At 39.3% G+C, this 24,434-nt stretch overlaps 2 protein-coding genes across 5 annotated transcripts in view; both read right to left on the bottom strand.

The window, feature by feature from the left end:
- The window catches only part of LOC127438356 (gamma-adducin-like), a 140,791-nt gene extending 128,811 nt beyond the window's left edge, over positions 1–11,980 (bottom strand). The window contains exon 1 of one of the 4 annotated variants that reach the window (XM_051693884.1): positions 11,900–11,980. The gene's annotated coding sequence lies outside the window, so the exon portion shown is untranslated. The remainder of the gene's footprint in view (positions 1–11,899) is intronic. The other 3 variants (XM_051693885.1, XM_051693887.1, XM_051693888.1) reach the window with 3 other exon arrangements.
- Positions 11,981–13,982: 2,002 nt separating this feature from the next.
- LOC127438101 (stonustoxin subunit beta-like) lies at positions 13,983–19,580 on the bottom strand. Its single transcript, XM_051693371.1, has 3 exons — positions 19,468–19,580; positions 18,278–18,432; positions 13,983–14,902 (listed from the first exon to the last, which is right to left on the bottom strand). The coding sequence occupies exons 1-3, from the start codon at positions 19,578–19,580 to the stop codon at positions 14,364–14,366; spliced, it is 807 nt and encodes a 268-aa protein (XP_051549331.1). The 3' UTR covers positions 13,983–14,363.
- Between the last annotated feature and the right edge of the window lie 4,854 nt (positions 19,581–24,434).

Genomic DNA, 24,434 nt, shown 5'->3' with positions numbered 1-24,434 from the left:
TACTGTATAACAACAAGCAACTATAAAAATAACATCTACACACTTGTACTGTACTGATCCAGATTAGAAATCGCACACACAAAATGTACGTATATAACTGCAGGCTAGCTTCACACCTGAAGATGCTCTTTGCATTCCTGGAAAGCTGAGCTGTTTTAGCCGGAGGGAGGACGTACAGCTGCCAGCATGTACTGTATATATATATATCTTCATTATCACACACACGCTCAGGTTTGTGTACATAACCGTGAGAGAGAACAGAACTCTAAGCCGGGAAATCCAAACTCAGAAAACCTCAAGAATACCGCAAGATTAATTGACAAATTGCCCCAAGTCAAGGATTAGCTTGACAATTCACACCTTCAATTATGTCATCTGTAGGGAGACGCTAGACTTCAGGGATGGTGTCTTAAGAAAAGTGCTCCACAAGTTCTGTAAATTATATCTAACCCCAAACCGCGCTCTGTTTCGTGGGCTGTAAACCAACCTCACTCCTGAGAGTTCAACACCACTTCCTCCAAACCGATTGAGATTTAAAACTCAATCTCAGCACTTGCTGAATAGATCCAAAGATCCATGTGATAAACATAATAATGGGGACTTACCAAGCTCAAACTGCTCGGAAACAGATGATTATTTAGACGAATGACAACAATATATCAATGCCAGTAAAATAGATTTGTTGGAGGTCTTTATTTTCATGGAAATTGCGTCGATTTTAAACCACGAAAAAGGCCCATCATGCATTTAGAGTGGATGTGATGTAAAACCACTGTACAGGGCTCTATTCAGTCTCGACATATTTATGTCTTTCATTAAAAATAAAGGATCACAATGATCAGACTCTAAATGAGGGGCCCAGTGGGAAGGCCCTGTGCTTGGCAGGATTACCGTGACTCCTTACATGTCACCCAGCCCGATTAGTTTTGAATAGCCAGAGTTGACTACAAGATGACAATGAGAAGACAACTCAGATATTCTACTCTGAGCTTTTCACATCATGGGACTCAGGAATTATTAGCTTCAATGGGTAATAACACCAAAATGGACCTATGTGATGCTTTGTTGTTGATGACAGCAAAATATATAATCATAACATTAATTCATTTACCTCTATATGTTCCTGTAAAATGTTTAAGAACAAAGAAAGTGCTCCAGGTAACAGTGGCTACAATAAAATATAGGCTAATATCAAACAGGAATATACATAAACTACCTACAACTGTTTAGAACGGTGTCATTTTGGTTCTTTTTGCAGGACGTCACAACGGTAAAATAGAAGCATTCATACATTTCTGAATATACAACTTGTAAATACAAGTTCTAGGCGTGAATGGTTTTTACAAGTCAGAATCTCGTAATGACTGTAATTCTGACGTGATGTGAAGTCACCATTATTTTGGCCAAGAACCTCCTACTTAGACAGAAAGAGGCCATCTGACTGATCTGTAAAGTGACAAACCACAGTTTGTTTGGTTTTTAAAGAAGTTTATCTGAAATACTTGAAACCCCATGTGAAAACATGAATTTAAATAGTAGCGCGGCAGTCTCTGTGAATGGCTGTCCAGAAAATATAGACTATTTCACTGACATAACACACAAAAATAAGTAAATAGTTTTGTTCGTGGATGTAGGGCTGGGCGATAAACGATTTCGATATTTATCACGATAAAAAAAAAATCCACAATATCGATTATAAGTAGAGATGTCCGATACCACACTCGTGTACTCGTACTCATAATAATGCTCCGATACCAAAAACTAATACCATCTGACGTACGAATGTCATTATGTAAACATTCAGCGCACAAATCAAATTCACGTTATGTCCTTGTGAGATTATTTTATCACAAAAGCTGCGATTTAATGAAATAAATATATAGTTTGCATGAGCCGCGCGCTGTGCGGGAGACAGTGTTGTGCGACGCCAGCTGTGCGTACCTTTTAATCCTCCTTGGCTCATAAAGGGAAAACAGTCATGATATAACTCCAATCTATTTTAGATTGTGCTGTGAGGTTCTGAATAATATTATGTTTCATTTGATTAAAGTTAATGAATTTATTTTAACACCATTTTGATGATAAAATTGAACTAAAAAGTTGATATGCAGTTCAGAGAAGAAAGAAAAAAAAACAGGTATCGGACTCGGTATCAGAGAGTACCCCCCAAAAAAAAAAAAAAAAAACATTAATGGTACTCATACTCAAGTCTCAAAAAATGGTATCAGGACATCCCTAATTATAAGCTTTTGAGTCATTTTCGATATTTAGCCTGTGTACTACATCTAGAAGATGATCAGGTGCGTGACACTAAAAACGCAAGCAGTTCGGCTTCAAACTGTATGAAGTTGCTAACGTTAGCTGTCTTGCTAACAATTAGGCCACGCCGGTCACTGCGGTCCGGGTCCGGACCCAAGACATCATGACGACGGTTGCGCCCTCTCATCGTCTCTAGTGAGCACCATGACAAAACAACAGTTCCCAGAACTGATCTATCTGTGCTGTATTCTTGAATATTTCTCATTTATGCCCTTTCCCACTCTGCATGCGTTGCCTCTTTTCCCCGCGTTTGAGTAGACATGAGGCGCCGCAGAAGATAACGTGGTTCCAGAGCGTCTTTATACCATAACGTTTTTTCCCTTCTAAATTTAGCTTTAATAATCTTCTAGATGTTTAAATGAAAGAGCTCGCCTTGTGTGTGTGCGCACGCCTCTCTAGAGTTTAGAGCGCCGTCTCTACCCCGGACAGAATGTCACGCTGCGCTCTATTGGAATTAGTTATATAATAATATACACTGAGTCAAAGTTTCTACATTATATGACAATAAAACTGGTTTAGCAAACGTTTGCAGAGACAGATGTTCAAAACACAGTGGATTAAGCTTTCTTTTGATTATCGTAAACCTGTAGAACAAACGCTAGCATTGCAGCATCGTTTATCAGTTTCGCTGCTATGAGACGTCTCTGTTGTACTCGGGTACTCGTGCCCATCCCTAATAAATATAGATATCAAACGATATGAAAAATAATATTGTGATAATATTTTTGGTCATATCCTCCAGCCCTACACGGATGCCTCAAACTATTCTTTTAAAGATTTGATGCCACTAACCTTGCAAACTTTGCCAAATCCATGATTATTTCACTCTCAAATGTGCTTGTATATCAACACAGTACCTCGTAAACAAAACTTTACACACGACATTATACTGGATTAAAGTATGCAGAGCAAAAAAGATGAATATAAAGATACTAGTTTTGTTTTCCCCACATTTCAGTTTTAGCTCATAGAGTTACCACCAATGAAAAGTTGGTATTTCAGAAACCAGAAAGCGAGACAGAAAAGTCCATCTGGGAGTGATTGTGCCACTCTCAAATGTGAAATGACAGTGATTGGGCCCATTAAACTCCTGACCTGGAACATTTTTACTAATGTGTTCCCAACACTGACATGGGCGACCCTCACCCAAAACACCAGGAAACAAGACTGTTACCCACACTAACTAAATTAGAGTTATTTGAATCAGTAACTGCAAACCACAGTCATGTCTTGCCCGATACCAACTGCAAAACTTAAATTGTTACAAAATGTTGAAAGCTAGCCATGAAAATGGCCAGTTTCCTAAGAGCATATATAACCTCTTTATAATTAAAAGATAAACTCTTCATTTTTTCCCTTTTCGTTAGTTTCATTTTTAGTTTTTTCTCTTGAAGTCTGGCCTCGCAGACCCAGCACACATGAAACTGGCTGGAACACACGTTTTTGTCTGAGACTCATTTGAGTCAGCTCTTGGCATCTCTTTCTTGTTTTTTCTCTCTCTTGGTCAGGGTATGACCTCGTAACCATGGCAAAAGGCTGCTAATATCAATGCAATGCCGCGACAGATGCGTTTGAGCTCATAATGTTAAAGTGCTCACTGCTTCATTCTCCCTCTCTCTCCTCAACAGTCCCCTGTAACTTCATGCTTTGTCTAATGATAAAAAGGCAAATATCAATAAAACGAATATCATATACCATCTGCTAATATGTGCATATCTCGTTTAAACAGATGTACAGTACTGTGCAAAAGTCTTAGGCACATAAGATGCTTCACAAAAACATTTGTCTTAAGATGGTTATTTATATCTTCAGCTTTAGTGTGTCAATAGGAAATATAAATGTTATACTCCCAAATATTACTTTTGCAAATAGATTAGAATAGAAGAACAGGGAGCCCTGCAACAGATGTCATGGCCCCCACAGAGCCCCCCCACTGAATATTGAGTCAGTCTGAGATTACATAAAGAGACAGAAGCAATTGAGACAGCTGAAATAGAAGAACTGTGGTGAATTCTCCAAGAAGCTTTGAACATCCTGTCTGCCAACAACCAAGAAAAACTGTATCCAGGTGTATCTAGGAGAACTGGTGCTGTTTTAAAGGCAAAGGTGGTCACACCGAATATTGATTTAGCTTATGTCTACTGGACTTTGTATGACATTAAGTGATAAATGAAAAACAATTTTTCCCAAGTGCCTAAAACTTTTACACAGTACTGTATGTGATAGGACTGAGTTCGTGGGCAATGAAGGAGTCAGGAGACAACAAAACAGGTTCAAGGCCATTGTTTTTAATTCAATACTTCTGGCTCAGACACTCAATTGACTGTATCCGCCGGAAACACACTCAGATCGTTGCTATCGTGCTTTCGGTTGCTCTCTCTCCCACACTGACGCTCTGGCGTGCCTTATCAGGTTTCCCTCCGCCATCACTATAATGAGAGACAGATGTTAGAGTAATCACAACCCAGGTGACGAGCCTTACCACTCTCCCTCTCCCACAGATAGGCACATGACCACACACCCCCATGCCACAATGTAATAAACCAACCTCACACAACTTGAGCAGATCCAGCATCCTGTGGAGCCCTCATAAATCTTCCTCTGAAGCACGTATTCTAACAGTCTCTCCACAACAATTCCCTTTAACTTTTCTAATGATAAAAAGGAAAATATCAATAAACTAATATCATATATACTGTCTGCTAATATGCACATATCTCGTTTAAACAGATGTAATTCACCAAAATCCAGTGCTTTCTTGTCGAGCGCTCCTCTAATATCTTCCTCTGAAGTGCATATTCAAACAGCCACAATCAAAACTTTAGGATCAGGATGAAAAGTTCCCCTGATTCACAAATCATGACGGTCAGTCCGTGACAATCCAAGCAGGCGATTCAGGCCGATTAAACTGTCAGGAGACTGCTGCTCGCACTGGATTCGCAGCACCGCGTGAGTGCAACTTCAAAGCAAAAGCAGTTCACGTGCACTATGAGTAAATGTCTTATTCACTATGCCCTGTATGTACAATTGGTTTGATTCTGTATTTTTTGAGAAAATGTAATTGCTAACGTGGACATGCAGGGCTCCAGACTGTAAATAAAATGGTTGCAAATGTGAACAAAAATAAATGATTGACAATAATTTAAAGTCTAGTCACCATTGGTGACAGTCGGGATGTGCTTTCATGTGCGGTTTCGCCAGATATCATCTTGTGAGTTATTGAATACATCTTTAGAGCGCCAGTGTGTCTCGCACAGATTTCCACAATTCTGTTGATGATATGAGCTCGCTGGCTGCACACAACAACAAACAGCGTGTGCCATGATGTTCGTTTCATGAACAAATGACTCTTTTGAACTGGGTCTTTATAATGAATCACCTGACAAGAGCTCATTTGCACTCAGGAGATCAGGATAGCAGTTTGAAATCGAGTCGCTTTCTCAGCGAATCAGCCGTCAGTGAGTTCACAACTGGGAGCACAGACATTTCAAAACAGTAGTCCCATGTGTATTTCGGGCATGATTATAATTAAAAGTCCCGTGTTATGTACCAAATCTTTTCCCCCCTGGTTATTATTGATTGGGATCAGAGTAGCACAATGAACTGCATCTGGGATTTCATTCAATTTGCCCCCTTGTAGTCTTTGTGTCTGGGCCATCTAGTCATAGCAAAGAAAGACTAAGATTTTTTTTAATATCATATACATATATGTATAATATATCAAATTAATTTAATATGCACTCCCATATAAATATTATATAAATATACACACACGTGTATTTATTTGAAATGTGAGATCCATCTTTTGATACTTAGGACCATTGAGGGACTCATACACAACTATTACACAAGGTGCAAACATTCACTGATGCTCAAGAAGGCAACACACTGGGGGTCTGGGTATCTCAGCGAGTACTGACGCTGACTACCACCCTTGGAGTCGCGAGTTTGAATCCAGGGCGTGCTGAGTGACTCCAGCCAGGTCTCCTAAGCAACCAAATTGGCCCGGTTGCTAGGGAGGGTAGAGTCACATGGGGTAACCTCCTCGTGGTCGTGATTAGTGATTCTCGCTCTCAATGGGGCGTGTGGTAAGTTGTGTGTGGATCGTGGAGAGTAGCATGAGCCTCCACATGCTGTGAGTCTCCGCGGTGTCATGCACAACGAGTCACGTGATAAGACGCACAGACTGACGGTCTCAGAAGCGGAGGCAACTGAGACTTGTCCTCCACCACCCGGATTGAGGGGAGTAACCGCGCCACCACGAGGACCTACTAAGTAGTGGGAATTGGACATTCCAAAAAAAAAAAAAAAAGAAGGCAACACACTACTATATGCATATTATAATGTATGTAAATACCCATTATGTAGATGCTGAAGGGAGTACTAAATAAAAAAAAATATCTTTTATCTCTTATATTTGCATAAATTCTAAAAGGGGTGTGAAAACTTATGAGGCAAAAGTGGAATGCAAATTTGTGCACTCAACTATACAGTATATATTAAACACCCAATTAATGAGCTATCAGCTGTCTATTCTTTGGCTTTCTATCTTGTTTTTGAACAACAATCTAAATCGAGCAATTCTGTGACGTGGCAACTAAAACAGCCATTTGGCTCCTAAATGTTTCAGTTTAGGAGCCAATGGCTCCTTAGTCATTTTGTTAGTCTGAAGCCCTGACATGCCATTCATGGTTGCTGGACTACTGTGTGAAACTGCTATTTCCTTCTTCCTATTATATTATGAATTTTTTCATGTGCAAATAAATTACTAAAATTTGATGACTAAACAGAAATCTGAAGAAACTGCTATCTACCATTTAAATTACAATATTATTTTTTTAGTTAATCTTTTACAAACTTAAAGTTTAGTTTGAAATTGAGTAAATGTAGTGCATTGATTTTTTTTTTTAGCAATTTTATGTTTGTTATTTACTATATTCAATTGTGTGATATATTGGCATTGTATCGGCCTATTGGCCACCCTGCTCTCTGGATATCGGCCATTAAAAAACCCATATCGGTCGATCACTACTCCAGATATCCCTATAAAATGCATATTTTTGGTTCACCTGGACAAAATGCATACATGGGTTCCTTAATACCTACTAGTTAACTAATAACTCAGACAAAGGACTATCGACTAGTCGATTATGAAAACTGGTAGTCTTGCAACTTTTACATGCAAATTCTGTTCTACAGAGTGAAACAATTGTCATGTCAGACAACTACTCTTTAATAAATATTTCTTTCTTAGAAAAAAAGAGGTTAACAGCTAAATATCATAACATCAAATTGTAATACTTACAGAAATGCAACATTTTAAGGCATGGTCACAATTACCTTCACACATCGAAATACAGTCAAACACCGAATGTCCGTTGCACGAAATTCACCTTTTCTTGACAAGCAATTCATTGGCTGAAATAAGTTGTTTTGGTTATTCTATTTTGTGCCTGATAGTAACAACAAAAACAACAAAAGAAACCCTTAGGCAAGAAACAGTCCTATTGAAAGTCTGTGAAATAGGCCCTTAGTGTCACATCCAGAGTGGCCCCACGGGGCCTGTCCTCCTCTTACTTCCTGTGGCTGGATAGAGTTGTGCTACAGCCTGTGAGAGCATCTATATGGGGTCTGTTTCCACCCACACATGTATAAAGAGATTATTCTGACCCAAAGCCCACAGAGACACCATACCCTAAACTCCGCCAATGACGCTGTCATATGCCTCAACACCTCATCCAATAATTTTACCAGATACTCTGCTTGTTTACATGTTGCGTTCTCTGTCATTTAACTTGTTTAGCTATAATCAAATACCCCTACTGAACATTATGTGGATGTCATAGACCACGGCCTACTTATTAGCATCCTGCGGGCTGGTAAATCTTGTGTTTGACTGGCAGACTACAGGAATCTGGAACCATGTTCTTCCCCAATGGGTTTTGGATTGTTGAACTAAAGTAAAATGGGCATTCCAATGACACTAAGAGAACATTTTGGTCGCTACTCTGGAAACTAGAAATTCAATGCATATGAAGCGGCAAGACCAAAGAAAGCAAGACTCAGTTGCACAATAAAAACAATACTACCAATACACACACACACGCAATCCCAAGTCCTGAAAACAAAAGGAAACATTTCCATGGCTAAATGTAGTCAGCATGTGGAGTTCATTTGTTTCTGATAAGCATTAATGGACAACAGTGAGGTAATGATGAAGTCATGCTTGTCCACTGGAAAGGTTAAAATAAAAGTGACGGGTACATTCCAAAAGCTTTCATACTTACTCGAGCACCAACACACATCTGTGTGCAAACATGCTTACACTCATACAGAAATGCAATTGGCCCACAGAGCTTGTCAAGGCAAGAAATAACGGTTTCAGTTTGTGTTTGTCTAATACACGAGTGTATATTAACTATTTCAAATATATATCTCAGTGTCTAAGCTAAACCTTATGCTCTAGATAAAGGAATATTCTGGGTTCAATACATGTTAAGCTCAATCGACAGAATTTGTGGCATTTACCTTTTTGGGTTGTGTTGATAAATATATTAATATATCAGAATTTAATTATATATATAAAAATGATACATTAAATTCATTTTAAAATGATTAAAATGGATTTATAAATATAAAAATGTATTAAAATAAATAGTATATATAGTTAGTTAAATAAACAGCAAATGAAATGCATAGTTTGGGACCTGTTGTTAATTAAAAAAATATATATTCTCATAATGTACCAAATTAGAAGGTTCCATGTATAATTTACAGAATTAGCTGAATGAAAAATTTAAAATACTAAATTAATTGGAATTGAAAAATCTGTATCAATAACCCATCCCTATTCTACAGTGTCTGACCCCAGAAAGCATGCTGTTTCTGCATGCTGTTCTATACCAGAAGCATCCGTTGCGGTGCATCACACCAACAGTAAATGGGTGTCCCCAGTGGCGCAGCTACTGCTAACAACACAAATAAACAGTTTTGAACATACGTGCTGACACGTCCAGTTTAGACAGCCTAAAGCCGTTGCGTCAATGGACACGCCCGGTGTAGACAGGTTGTTAAAGACCGATCAAATTGTGAATTCGGCAACAGGAGGTCGAAAGTTCTGCTGATAAAATCGGTCTGTGCTTAACGAAATTCAAACCAGTTCCCCAAGTGGCCGAAGCGTGAAGTGTTGAAGTGAAATGTCCAAAGAATGGCGCCAAAAGCGAGTTGTATTTGATGTAATACAGTTGTAAACTATGTAATAGAGCGCAACAGTCTGGTTCCAGAAGTAAAAATCACAATTTATCCCATAGACAAATTAATTTTCAATTATAACTTTAAGATAGACTTATCATAAGCTCCGAGGTTGTTCATCGATGGTATATGCTTCCGTTGAAGACATCCGTCTGCGTTTTAAACTTCATTGTTTAAAGATTGTGTTTGATAGCGGAATTCATGATAAACAACTACATAACCCATGATACAGCACAGAAAGATCCACCAATCAGAGAATTGTGGCCAAGGAAACACACGAAACGTGTTTAGGTGTGACCGCGCGCTCCCATGATGCACTGTGAATAACGTAATCGAGTCAGTCTCCCTTCACCCTTAAACTACTTATATATTGGTGCATATGGGAATATTTTGCAATAAATGTCAAATATATCGTTTCTATACTTAACAACCTTAAATCAATAGTTTAATATATTTCCATAATTATTTATTCAATGACATCATTCGCAATGCTTCATAGGATTGTAGTTTGTGCCCTCATGAAAGACGGTAAGTACACAGTCTTGTACTCTTGTCTTTATGTCAGATTTTCAAAAATCTTTCTTGCCTCAAAACAAAGTTTGTGATGTTGTGATTCTCCTCAGGGCTGGTTGGTTTGGTTCATGGTGCACAACTCTTTTATGAAGGATTTGATTAAAAGTCTATGAAAGAAATGAGTGGGGAAAATACTTCCGGAACCCAGACGGCTGAAAAAGAGGGAGGTCACTGTTGCGCTCTATTCAGTCAACAGGAATGCATATTTTATTCACTATACTCCCTAACCCAAAACCCAACCCTAAACCTAATCATCAGTGGAGTAAAAAATGCAACCTCCAAATCATTGTTTATGTGAATGTAATTACTTTCAGGTTTTTAACAGGACCATAACCCGTGTCTCACAGATTGATCAAGTCTGCAGTTGAATTCTGCAATTTAAAGGCAATATTAGTAGATAGATTTGACAGCGGACCCTGTGACACCACGGGATAAATGCTAGGAAAGAGAGATTAATAGATATATTTAAAAGGCAAAGTGCTCTCTGAGGTCATATTTGTTCAAGGGACACAGAGTGTGTATTAACATTGGCTCAAAACTTAGTGAGCTGCCTATCTAACAGGGCCGTAACACTGAGGAGGGCGTGCCACCTAATATTCAGATTACTGGTATATCAATATAGATTTTGAATATTTGTATAGCCTACATCCTTCCTACCTAGACAGCATTTTGGGCATAATAAATCAGTTACTCAAATGTAATACAGTACAAATTAAATTTACTTTTAAGTTACTTTCTAAAACACTTTTTACAGAAACATTTGTTTTACTGCTCAACGAATTAAAAAAAGTGTCTATATTTTATCATTGTTTATGGTCTCACACCCTTCAGCTGTCACACAAAGCAAAAAGACATACATTAATTCATATTTTAAATGTATTATAAATACTGTTATTTTAGAAATATGTGTGACCCAAGTATACTTTGAGGTAGTTACTTTAACTGAGAGCCAGTAACTGTAATAAGTATTTTAAATGCAATGTGTTACACTACTTTTGATTTAAGATTACAGTAACTAATTAATATGTAATCAGATTACACCCAACACTGATAATAAACATAAAAACACAAACACGGGACACAAAGAGAAAGCCAAAAAAGCTGACTAGATAGGTTGCTCACTAGGTTTTGAGACAGTGTCAATATTTTACTTAACCTCTAAAGGTTTCAAGAGTTTTGAATGCAAGAACATATTAATAAAGGCACTTCACAAAGCCTATAAAAATGAAAGATCTCTAGCACAAGCTAGACAAATGGGACGAAAATGCATCACGATCTCCAAATTTGAGGATGTAATGCAACAATGCATAAAGCAAGAACAGCTTGCATACACATCAATCCAAGCATCTGCATACTTTCCCAAACTTTTGAGTGTCCATCACCTTCCTACACTCACAGCATGGGTATCTTAATAATAATCAGTGTCAATTTCACCTGCATACCACAACTAACCTATGCACCTATGCGTTTCAATGATTGTACACACTGCTCTATTAAACCCACTAATAACTTTAATGCAATGCAGGGGCAAACTGTTACTTCAAAGACAACCATGCATCTACCCCGTCGTAAATACATCACTTTTCTGCTGCATCAGAATGCAACTGAAAGCATTCATGAAACAGCACGAGCGCATTTTCTCAAGCGTGAAAGTATTCGCATTCAATATAAATAACAGATAGCCCCGTTGAATCTAATAGAGGCCTAATAACAGATCGGACGCGTGAAAAAGTCAAGCGTATTAAAAGCCGATTACCTGAAACGCGTTTGGGAAGTTGCGTCCAATCTGGTACTTTCATTCAGTCCCTCCGCACGATCAGTCTATAGAGCACGCGCGTTTTGAACTGAAGTCCGCTGTAGTTTCCCTTCAACACCGCATGAGGTCAGTAGCGCTGCACAGATGTGAACAGCAGAGTGATTGACGCCACAAACACGCGCAGAGGGCTTATGCTGATCTTTATGCTATACAGATCTACTTCAGTAGCTCGCTGCTCATTATATGGCAGGAAGTAACCGTTGCATTTGATTCAATACGATTGAATGAGGAGTAAAATGTTGCAGTTGTTGATAAATCGTGGGTTGTTTTTTTTCTCTCAGCTGGGGGTGTGATACCATGATGCCATAAACTACTTTAAATCGATCCGAAGTGATTTTTGTCTCTAAAAGTGGAAACTGAAAGCCCTTTCTCAGATATTCGCGCCTTTTTTGACAGATTAGTCTTAATCGACAAACAGCAACCATTTAGAGTGAAATTTGACTGAAAACTGACTTTAAACTGAAACCTTGTACAAGAAATAAACATTTGGAAAATAGTTGGAAATATGAAATATACATTTATGTTTCGAATGACTGTATCGCCTTTAGGAAAGAGAAAGTAAACTCAAACTTTGCCCAATGATGAGCCAATGCTCTCCCCTAGAGGCCAGTAATGGTGTTACATCACCGAGTAAAAACATAAAAACTGTTCAGTCGACAGCATTAGCGGCATAATATTGGTTACTACAAAACATTAATTCCGACTTGCCCCTACTTTTCTTAAAATAATAATAAATAATCTGGGTTACAGTGAGGTGCCAATCCGTTAAAGTTAAAATACTCACTGTTTCAAAAGTATAGCCACAAGACATAAACAATATGTGTAAACATGATTTTAGTGTGATAAAATCGCTTACTATCCTTTTCTGTGTGAACTTATATCCAATTTTACTACCTCGTTGCCATTACTACATAGCGTCGTAACCCTAATCCAACAATTTGAACAACTTTACAGATCATATAATAATGGCATAATCTCTGGCACGGAAAGATAACCAAACACTTCAAAATTACTTATATAGAGTCATCTGCGGTGTTTGTAATGATATATTCCATTATATCACTGTTAGCTAATTTATTCTGTTTTTTTAAAGAGACAGTTCACCCAAAAATGAAAATTCTCTCATCATTTACTCACCCTCATTATATCACTGATTTGAATATTCTACTAATATTTTTAGTAGAATATTTCAGCTCTGTAGTTCCATTCAATGCAAGTGAATGGTGACCAGAACTTTGAAGCTACAAAAAGCACATAAAGGCATCATAAAAGTAACCCATACATTTCCAATGGTTAAATCCATGTCTACTGAAACGATTTTGGGTGAGAACAGACCAAAATATAACTCAGTTTTCACAGTTCATCTTGCCATTGCAGTTTCTAGGCACGATCATGGTTTTAAGCTGACACATGCACAAAGCGCTAGCCAAGAGGGGCAACTTCTATTAAAATTAAAGGGAGAAATTAGAATGCCTAATGATCAACGGATGTAGGAAGGAAGTCCCGCCTTACAGGTAAAAGAGTCAATCACCTAATAGATACAGACATCACCTGTCAATAAACTCGAGAACATGCATGCGCATTAGCTGTACAAGCCGGCAAAATTTTGTTGTTGTTGTTGTTGCATAATCTGAGGTAAAGAAGCACATTTTATTGCTGATTTGAAATATGTTCTTTGATCATAATCTTGACCAACCGTTTTGGAGATTTCGGTCTTTCCCCATTCAAGTAGATAGGAGCAGCTCATACATAGTAAAATAGCTGCCTGGAAGCGTTCCAAAGATGGCCGCCAGAGGACTGACTTGCTAAAAAGCCTTTGGTGCTAGATGGCACTAGGAAGTGTAATCGAGCTTGAAATCATGATCGCCAAGCAGACTGCTGTTGTTATGATTTATAGTGGAAAAGGAGTAATATTTGTGCTTATATCCTCAAGGCCTCCTCTGCACCATACAGAATACTATCTTTAAATGCACTCAAACTCAAATACTGGACTGCTCATTTAGCTTCATATGTTGATCTTCTTTTAATATGCATATCAACATGCACCCAAATTCATAAAATAAAATGAAATCTTTTAATGTATCTCTTGATTACATTACAAATTTGATTATGTAATCCAGATTACATGTAATACATTACTACCCAACACTGATTATAGTGTTGCACAAAAGCATTTTTCATGATACACACTGCTACCAACTCTATTACGGTGAAGCTGGCGGGTCGAAGGTGCAGAACGCAACCCAATGATCATCTGAAGTTTAGCATAATTTATCTTCTCTATATTAATATCTTTTCAGACATGCTAAATTGAAAAAGGCATACAGACTGAAAGACATACAGCTGCAGTGAGTAGGAATCATGCAGGTTATTAATTAAAGGCATAGTTCACCAAAATGAAAATTCAGTGCTTTCCAATGTTACATAGAGACACTGAAGAGGTATAAAGCACAAATCCGGCATAGAGGGGCTCAGTAAATGTGGTGTTGAATGTGTGCAAGTGTATGAGAATGTGTGTGTCAGAGATCATGTAGAAGGACAGAATGCCAGCCGGCCAGTCCAGATACACTCCTACTCTGTTAGACAGAGGTGATGGTGGAGGAATACATGTTCCCCCGTTATCATGCCAGGCAGTTAGTTTCTCCCCAAAACAGCTCAGAATCCAGGATTTGTTATTGGCTCCAAACTTACAGTCCAAACTTTCTCCTTTTCTGCCAGTTCCTTTATATGCCACTGACATATCGCCCAGTCCGCTCCATTCAGCCTCCCAGTAACAACATCCAGAGAGACTCTTTCTACACAGAACTTGAAGGTATTGATCGAATCTCTTTGGATGATCAGGATATGACTGCTCGCCCATTTCACATGATAACTTTCTGTTCCCTTCTAACAGAGAGAGATGATTGAATGCTGTGTTTGGGTCCAGTGTGAGATCACAGGCATCTGTGCACAGGAAGAGAGAGCATTTATAACACAACAAAATATGTTCAAGAAGTTATAAAAATGTATCAGGCCGTTAAACTTATTTCACCTTTTCAGCCGTTTTGGTTCTAGAAGTATTTTTCCCATTAATTTCTTTCATAGGGATTTCATCAAATTCTTTATAAAAGAGTTGTAAGCCATGAACCAAACCAACCCGTGAATCACATTACAAACTTTGATTTGAAGCAAAAAAGTAACTCGGACAAAAAGACAAAGATACAAGACTTTGTATCTAACAGCTGTAATGAGGGAATGAACTCCAATCCCACGAAGCATTGCGAATGATGTAATCTAATAAACATTATTTAAACATATAAAACTATTGATTTAAAGTTGTAGATTATGAGTAAAGAAACAATATATTTTAATTGTATTGCAGAATATTCAGATATATACAAATATATAATTAGTTTTGGTCACTGCAGAGCTCTTTTGGCATGCTTTCTTTGCTGCAGCTCTCTGATTGGTCGATCTTTCTCTTCAGGATCATGGGTAATGTAGTTCTTCACCAGGAATTCTGTTATTTCATGCGATTTTTTAAAAACTTAGTGGAAATAATATGGACTGATGGCTTCAACAGAATCATATACCATCAGTTAACAACCTCGGAGCTCACAGTAAGTCTGTCTTTAAAGGTTTATAAGATATCATTAAAATGTATTTGCCTTATGGAAAAAATGAATGGGATTTTTACTTCCGGAACTCAACTGTTGTGCTCTATAACATGCATATATTAAAATATGACATTCTATTTTGCAGTGAGTGTTTTCTCGTTTTCTTGTTATGTGTGACGAGAAGGAGGGCGTGGCCGGACCGAGAGTATTCACGCCCGGTGCTGAGTTGCCCAATCAGTGGGAGAGAGATAAAAGGAGGAGCCAGGGACGCCAGAGAGACAGAGAGAGATGCACCCGGGACTGGAGGAAGCACACCGTCAGAGAGCCCTTGCCGCTGATGGAGGATTGCGACGCAGAGGAGAGGAGGGGTTCGATAGAACTGGAGTGGTCCACCAGGAGATGGAGGAACGGCTGCTGTCCGCCAGGGGACGGAGGAGTCACTGCTATCCACCAGGGGACGGAGGAGTCACTGCCATCTGCCGGGAGGTGGAGGAACCACTGCCATCTACCAAGAAGCAGAGGAACTGTTGCCATCCGCCAGGGGATGGAGGAGTCACTGCCATCTGCCGGGAGGTGGAGGAACCACTGCCGTCCGCCAAGAAGCGGAGGAACTGTTGCCGTCCGCCAGGGGACGAAGGAGTCACTGCCATCTGCCGGGAGGTGGAGGAACCACTGCCGTCCACCAAGAAGCGGAGGAACTGTTGCCGTCTGCCGGGGGACAGAGGAGCCGCTGCCGGCCACCAAGAGGCAGAGGAACTGTTGCCGTCCGCCAGGGGATGGAGGAGTCACTGCCATCCACCGGAAGGTGGAGGAACCACTGCCGTCCACCAAGAAGCGGAGGAACTGTTGCCGTCTGCCGGGGGACAGAGGAGCCACTGCCGGCCACCAAGAGGCAGAGGAACTGTTGCCGTCCGCCAGGGGATGGAGGAGTCACTGCCATCCACCGGAAGGTGGAGGAACCACTGCCGTCCACCAAGAAGCGGAGGAACTGTTGACATCTGCCAGGGGACGGAGGAGTCACTGCCATCCGCCGGGAGGTGGAGGAACAACTGCCGTCCACCAAGAAGCAGAGGAACTGTTGCCGTCTGCCGGGGGACAGAGTCTTGGGCGCTGCCGGCCACCAAGAGGCCAAATCCAGTGCCATCACCCTGCACTGCAGAGGATCGCTGGACAGCTGGCTAAGGACCGAATGACAGTGTGGTCGGGATCCAGCCGGCGACGGAATGTCCAAAGGGGCAACTGCTCCCCTCCAGGAGGGGGGGAGTAAGTCAGACCGGAGGTTTCCCCGGCCTGAATCGGGCGGTGGGGTATGAGAAAAGGAGGAGAGCGTGGCCGGGTTGAGAGGATTCACGCCCGGCACTGAGTTGCCCAATCAGTGGGAGAGAGATAAAAGGAGGGGCCGGGGATGCCAGAGAGAGAGAGAGAGATGTACGCAGTAGTGTTTTGTGTGTGTGCTATTGTTATGTTTCAGTTCAGTGTTTTATGTTGAATTAAAGTCTTTTTGATTGTTAATCCGGTTCCCAATGAACGAGAGGCTTGTCTGCCACATTATGGTTGTTTGATTATTACAATGACACTCTACAATAGACAGGAGCAGGTCTATTAGTTTACATTTATACTTACAATTCTGACAGTTTGATACAAATCCAAAAAAACTGTTACTAGATCGCTTGTGAAAGATAAAATTACAACAGCAGGATAAAAATATGAACTTTCTAGTGACACAGGCCTAGGCTACCACAAATATAGCCAGTTATTTTATTTTGTTATCGATGTTTTAATTAGTCTGCTTGTCCGGTCGGGCAAGTTAAATTCTCTTTCACTTGCCCCTTCAAAAATCCACGTGTCCCAGACAAGCGTTAATGTCATGCCCTGATTAAATATTGTATTCGACATTCTCCATTAAAACATTTTTCTTCTGCAGTATAGTTCCTGAAGTAAATGTACATTGTTTTAAAGGAGTTTCAGATTTTATTTTGGAAAACAAGCCAAAAAAGTCTAATCAAAAACTTATTTTGTTCCAGTGTATAATGGGGCTAAGACTCTCTCACCTTTATGTTCACTTCGATCCATCTTTAACTCACAAAAAAAGTCTCTTGTTAATAGAGCTGCGTATCACTGATTTTCTTCATGAGATACACACAGTGAACGTGACACATATATTATGATTCACTACGTCACGAGCCATCACGGGTTCACACATCCTCCATAAGCGGGGCGTGAGCGGCGCGTTTTCGTTTCAGCAACCATATCAACAGATGACACCGTTTATAAGTGAGTCGTGAGGTGACGTATCCCAGAAGCATCCCAGATGCGGCAGTGAGCGGATAGTTCTGGTGTTGAGCCTATTTTTGTGGTGAGTTGTGCGTGGATGCCGCGGTGGATGGCGTGAAGCCTCCACACATGCTTTGTCTCCGTGGTAATGCGCTCAACAAACCACGTGATAAGATGCGCGGATTGACGGTCTCAGACGTGGAGGCAACTGTGATTCGTCCTCCGCCACCCAGATTGGGGCAAGTCACTATGCCACCAGGAGGACTTAGAGCGCATTGGGAATTGGGCATTCCAAATTGGGGAGAAAATCAACCAAACAACACAGTGAAACACTGGGGCCTGCTAAAAACAAAAACAAGCACCCAGGGCAGAGAAGAAGCATCAGTCTTATGACTATTTAAACTTTACATACAGTATGACATTACATACCTCAGTATCTCTAATTTACAGTTTGGACTCTTCAGTCCATCAGAGAGCAGCTTCACTCCTGAATCCTGCAGGTCATTGTTACTCAGGTCCAGATCTCTGAGGTGAGAGTTTGATGATTGCAGAGCAGAGGCCAAAATTTCACAGCACTTATCAGTGACATTACAGCCGACAAGCCTACATTGGATGAAAAACGGTACACAAAGGAGGATTCAGTAGTGCTATCTTGTACGGTACTTAGCATGGTAAAGTTCTGTGTGACAACAAGTTCTCTGAACACAAATCAACATTGTTTCTGCTTAACATCCAAACATATAAACATCTCTCTATACTGTATATACTGTATATATTAGTGATGTCCATGAGTAATCAAGTACTCGTTCTGCAACAGCTACTCAACTATTAAAAACATTACTCGAATATCGGATGTTTTACCTCATGGTGTTGGATGAGAGGACACATGAGGGGTCTTTGTGTGCTTTCAAGCAAAGCCAAGTGTGGCAATACTTGTAATATTTTGATTCTTATTGAATTCCACTCTATTTGTATTCGGTTCTTGTTGGAGTCATGCAAAACAACAGATGTGGATCTGCTTTTACAGTGGAAAGAAACTGTGAAGCGGTACGAGAAACTCGGAAGCTTATCAGATCAGTATGTGTGTATGTGCGTAACATCTCTGAACATCGACAGAGCATTTTGTAGAGAGCAACTTTCACCAATGGTTTTTGGAATATTAACGTGAAATAAAATAAAAAAATCCTTCATTTAGACTTATGTAGACTTAATGTGTGCATTATCCTAATGCCATCAGTATTGGTTTCTATTTTCTGTTTTTTTTTTTTTTTATGCATGTTATATTGTTCATTTATTTTTTCCCAAAAGAAAAGCATAGTTTGTTGAAATCTCTGTAATGATTGTGAATAAAATAAAATATACATTTCACATACATGTTATTTTTATCTTGCCTTTTAATTTATGAGTAATCGATTATTCGTTTTTTGTGGGTTAGAGTACTCGACTATGAAATTACTTGAAAATGCCCATCCCTAGTATTTAGTTGTTGTTTTTTTATTTGGGGGGCTTCTCAGCAAATATTGATACTGTATATGAGATGTGATTAATTCCATTTTTTCATCGGCAAGTTATGAAATTAATTCAATTACAAAAATTTAATCGTTTGACAGCCCTAGTAATCTTTAATTTAACACTCACAGAGCTTTTCTGCAGCTCATCACCGCTGGTTTCAGTCTCCTTCTACCCTCCTCTGTTTTGGTGAATTGCCTGAGGTTTAGTTCATCCAGCACTTTCTCTGACATCTGAAGCATGTAGGTTAATATTGAGTATTGTGCAGCGGAGTGTTCATTCTCTGACTTTGGAAACTCTAGAATCTCTCTGTACAGACTCTGATCATTCAACTCAAGCAGACAGAGGTACAAATTGATGGATCTATCGGCGATAAATATATTGACTTTAACTTGCATGACAGTAGTTGGCTTGAAAATGCATCGTAGAAGCAGACAGTTCACATTAATGTCTGATATAGCGCCCCTAGTGACAATGTTGAGAATGCAACACGTACTTGTGAATTGTGTTCTGAATTACATTTTGGAATGCAACTACCATCTGCATTCATTTACTTGCATTGAGATTGTTTCTTCAAAATTTGGTCTTGGTGAGGTATTAATAGAAACACAGTGAGTTATGTCTAAAGTAGTCATTAATAGTGGGACAAAAGCTGATTTGTATCAAACTATCATATCTGTGCATTGGGACTAGAAATGTTTTGTTACATTTCATTACTTTTTTCGGTTTCTAAATGTTTACTTGAATACTTGATACTGTTGTTCAAAGCTTTAAGCACTGGTTTCTTAAGTTATATTGTTTTGTGGGGGCCTGGGTAGCTCAGCAAGCAAAAGACACTGACTATCACCCCTGGAGTCGCGAGTTCAAATCCAGGGCGTGCTGAGTGACTCCAGCCAGATCTCCTTAGCAACCAAATTGGCCCGGTTGCTAGGGAGGGTAGAGTCACATGGGGTAACCTCCTTGTGGTCGCTATAATGTGGATCATTCTCGGTGGGGTACGTGGTGAGTTGAGCGTGGATGCCATGGTGGGTGGCGTGAAGCCTCCACACGTGCTATGTCTCCGTGGCAACGCGCTCAACAAGCCACGTGATAAGATGTGTGGGTTGACTATCTCAGACACGGAGGCAACTGGGATTCGTCCTCCGCCACTCGGACTGAAAAAATTTGCTAAAAAGCACATTGGGAATTGGGCATTCCAAATTGGGAGAAAAAGGGTTAAAATAAAAAAATTAAAATAAAAAACAGAGGTCACTGCCTCTCTACTGAAATGAAGGGGTTGATCAGGGATTTAATTGTTAGTTTTCACAGACACGCACACGGGTTCTGGACATGGTTCTCACTGGAACTGGACACCTCCCATTTTTAGCTGCAGAGTTCTCCTTTTATTATTGGTCTATCAGACAATCCTTGGAATGTTGGAAGGATAAACAACATTTGACACATTATGGTGAAAATATTGTGATAAAAATCAATGGACTACTTGCACCGAGCCTCATTTCGTACTTTTGCTTTGAAATAAAGCAGCTCGCTAGTTTCTGGTTGTATGTGTTTTCAGTGTGCCAATCACCTTTTTAGATACAGACATCGCCTGTCAATCAACTCGCTAGCGCATTAGCTATACAAGCCGGGAAAATGTTCTTTTATTTAGCGTAATATGAGGTAATGAATCACAATTTATCATTCCAGTATTGTCAGATTTGACTGCTGATTTGAATGTTCTTTGATCGTAATCTTGACCAGCCGTTTTTGAGATTTCAGTCTTCTCCCCATTCAAGTAGATAGGAGCTGCACAGACATGACTGGGAATGGCCTTCCGAGAGCATTCCAAAGATGGCCGCCAGTGGACTGACTCGCTAGAAAGACTTTCACTGTGTCCGATATCGCCCCCTATCCACTATATAGTGCACTATTTTGGGTGTCGGACATTTTGTAGTAGTGTCCGAATTCATTCCATACATCTCGTTCCCTACATTTGTTCACTCATTCTTACCCACAATGCAATCTGATTTTGAGTGTTCATTTGATGTACACTCGACGACTGTTAATTGCCCATAATCCACTGCGAGGAAGATATTTGAGCTGGGAGTTTAGTGCTTCCTTCACTCCTGCAAAGTTTTATTTCATGCTGGATGTATTAAATTACTTTTTGACAATCATTAAATCATTACTTGATTTAAATAACATAATAACATAGAGCAGCAAAATATACAGATACATTTTAAAATGTACTCTATATTTATACAGAATTATTTACTCTTTATATTAACATATATATTAAACATGACAAACAGAATGAAGATTTATTGCATTAATATATTATTTAATAAGAATAACAAGTAAGGCCCAAGTATTTTAAAAGTTCATATGTGACGTTGTTTCTGCTCACTCATTTCGTTCACTGCTGAGATATAGTGCACTAACTGCCATTCACTATATAGGAAACAGAGTTTGGCAGTACGCTGTAACCGGAAATGCCTGAGCCGCACTATGTAGAACGCGGAAGCAGTTAAATTCCCAACGGGGACATCTGAGAACACTTGAGTGATGACTCGATACGGTAATCGTTCGACCGAACGAACCGATTCGCTATAAATGACTCGGACTTCCCAACGCTACTTCGGTGATCGGCTGTGTCTCATCGCCTCAGAGATCGAAACCGAAACTAAAACTTTACCTTGTTATTATGCGTCTTAAAAATGTAATGTAGAGATAACATTATGTCCTCCTATACAAATAACTCTGTCTTTATCACAAGAGACCCAAACTATGCTGTTGTGAGCATCTGAGTATCACACTATGCTATTTTATCTAGTAACAGTGATAAAATGTGTTACTCACAGCTATAATATCGAGCGAGTGTTTTCGGATGAGAAATGTCGAGATTAGCCGGCTGCAGTCAGGGGAGCAACCAAAGTCCCAAATTATGCATGAAATGGCGCACTTGATATGAATTTTAGGACATAGCTGTATAGGGTGGAGCAGCTCTAAATGTGTGGGACCAGTGGTGTAGTAGTGTCTGAAGAGGTGGGCATACTGTGAATATATGAAAGACCCCCCCCCCCAGAAAAAAAGAAAAAAATCTCTAAAGTCCATTTACATACAGTACATATGCAAAAAGTGTAAGAAATGTTTTTTGTTTCATTAAAAAAACAATTACTGTTGTAGGCCTAATTATAGTCCCACATAAACTTCAGAAATGTATATTAGGGTAAGTTTCTTGCTGGCATGGTGTAGAGTACACTACTAAGAACCATAGTATAGTAACTTGATGTTAAATATGTATTTAAATTAATAGGTGTCATTAATGTTCCTTATAGGCTACTATGAAAATAGTGAATACTTTATTATTACAATAACTAATAAACTAATTCATAATACGCAATAAATTGTTAAGCATTGTATAGCTAATATGAGTGTAGTAATGTTCATGTTAACACGTTATCTTGTATCACCATATATAGTCTACATAAGAATCAATGGTTGTTTGTTTTATTGTGTAGTATTATGTGCTTTTCTGTGTATATTGAAAATGTCCTACTTAGAAATATAAAAGTAATTTAATATCACGAGAAAAAAGACACCATGACGGCAGTAAAAGGCAAAAAAAAAAAAAAAAAAAAACAAGAAAAAAAAAATATATATATATATATATTTACGTTTAGCAGGGAAATAAACGTACAGTGCAAATTATGGTTACTCCAGGGATGCTTGTGTGTCAGACGCTGGGAATGTTCCGCCCCTTACTGAAACGGAAAATATGATTGGTTAGCAAATATCCAATTGTGTCTGAAATGAACGTTCTGATTGGTGGATCAGCTTCGTCGGACTGTCTGTTTTGCCAGTGCCATCAGTAGCGCTTCCGCAACTCCGTGCACGTTTAGAAAGAATCTCTGTACACACACACACACACACAAAAAGAAAAAATATATATATACATATATATATTAGGCTACACACACAATTCATGCAACGGTGCTGCGGCATCGCATTAGTAGCTTGAAAGGGTCAGAAGACTACTCGTTGTTCTGGCGGCCATACTCACCATCACTTATTTCAGGTGGGCATACACAAAATCCTAAGAAAGATAGGTGGGCATACGGCGTATGCCTGAGTATGCCCTAGACTACACTACTGGGTGGGACAGTCTCGGACCAGTGATCACAGTGTCAAAGATTGTGTTATATCAATTGGTTAATATTTTAGCATTTTACCTTTTGACATTTTTGCTGTTTCTGAATTCTGAATTGTTTTGTGTTTCTTAAGTGTGTTACATTTGGCTGAAAAGCCTATAATACACTGTTCCATTGTGACAACTTACCCCATATTGTAACTTACACAATCTACCCCTGTCATAGCGTGTGAGCATCAATAGATGGAGCCCCAGATTTATACATTTCCAGTCATAATCCGATCAAAATTACGGTAACAACACAGTACGAATCAAGATCGTTAGAGCCACTTGGTCTGCACCTGGATGTGAATCAGAGATGTTTAAATACACATATTTTACATAATACAAGCAGCAGAGCGTCTCATTGACGTGAACCGTGAGTGTGTCACTGCAATAATAAACTGCGAGAATTGATTGACAGCTCCCTGCGTGACGTATTCTCCCTACAGCGCTATCGTGTTGTATGACTCACCCTGTATGTATTTAATAATCATACGCGGGCGCGCGCTGCGCGTGCATACGCATGGATGTCTTTAGTGCACGTGTGAATTATATAGATTGACATACGGTACTTCAAGCGCGCGTTTGTGTGTTGATGACACCTTAATGAAAAACTCATGTAGCTTCTGTCCTCAAAACGGAAATGGTTCATAAATTATACAGTTATTCACCTCTAAAGGTGCAAAATAAAAATAGCTAGTTAAGCAGAATGTGTACGCTGCTCTTTTCATTACAATAAAAGCATTTCCGCCACATAACAAAAAATAAATTGTGCTTTTGTAAATCAAAATTGAAATTTAAAATGTCAAAAGTATAAGATACAAAATCATTATTTTGAGGTAAAAAGTCATTATGAGATTTAGAAAGTCATTATTATGAGATACAAATTTATGAGATAGTCAAAATTGTGCGAAAAATTCATGTT

This window comes from Myxocyprinus asiaticus, chromosome 49, assembly GCF_019703515.2.
Source record: "Myxocyprinus asiaticus isolate MX2 ecotype Aquarium Trade chromosome 49, UBuf_Myxa_2, whole genome shotgun sequence".
In the NCBI taxonomy this organism is placed as follows: Eukaryota; Metazoa; Chordata; class Actinopteri; order Cypriniformes; family Catostomidae; genus Myxocyprinus; species Myxocyprinus asiaticus.
Note: the sequence above shows the minus strand (reverse complement) of the source record. Positions and strands in the feature narration are given on the sequence as shown.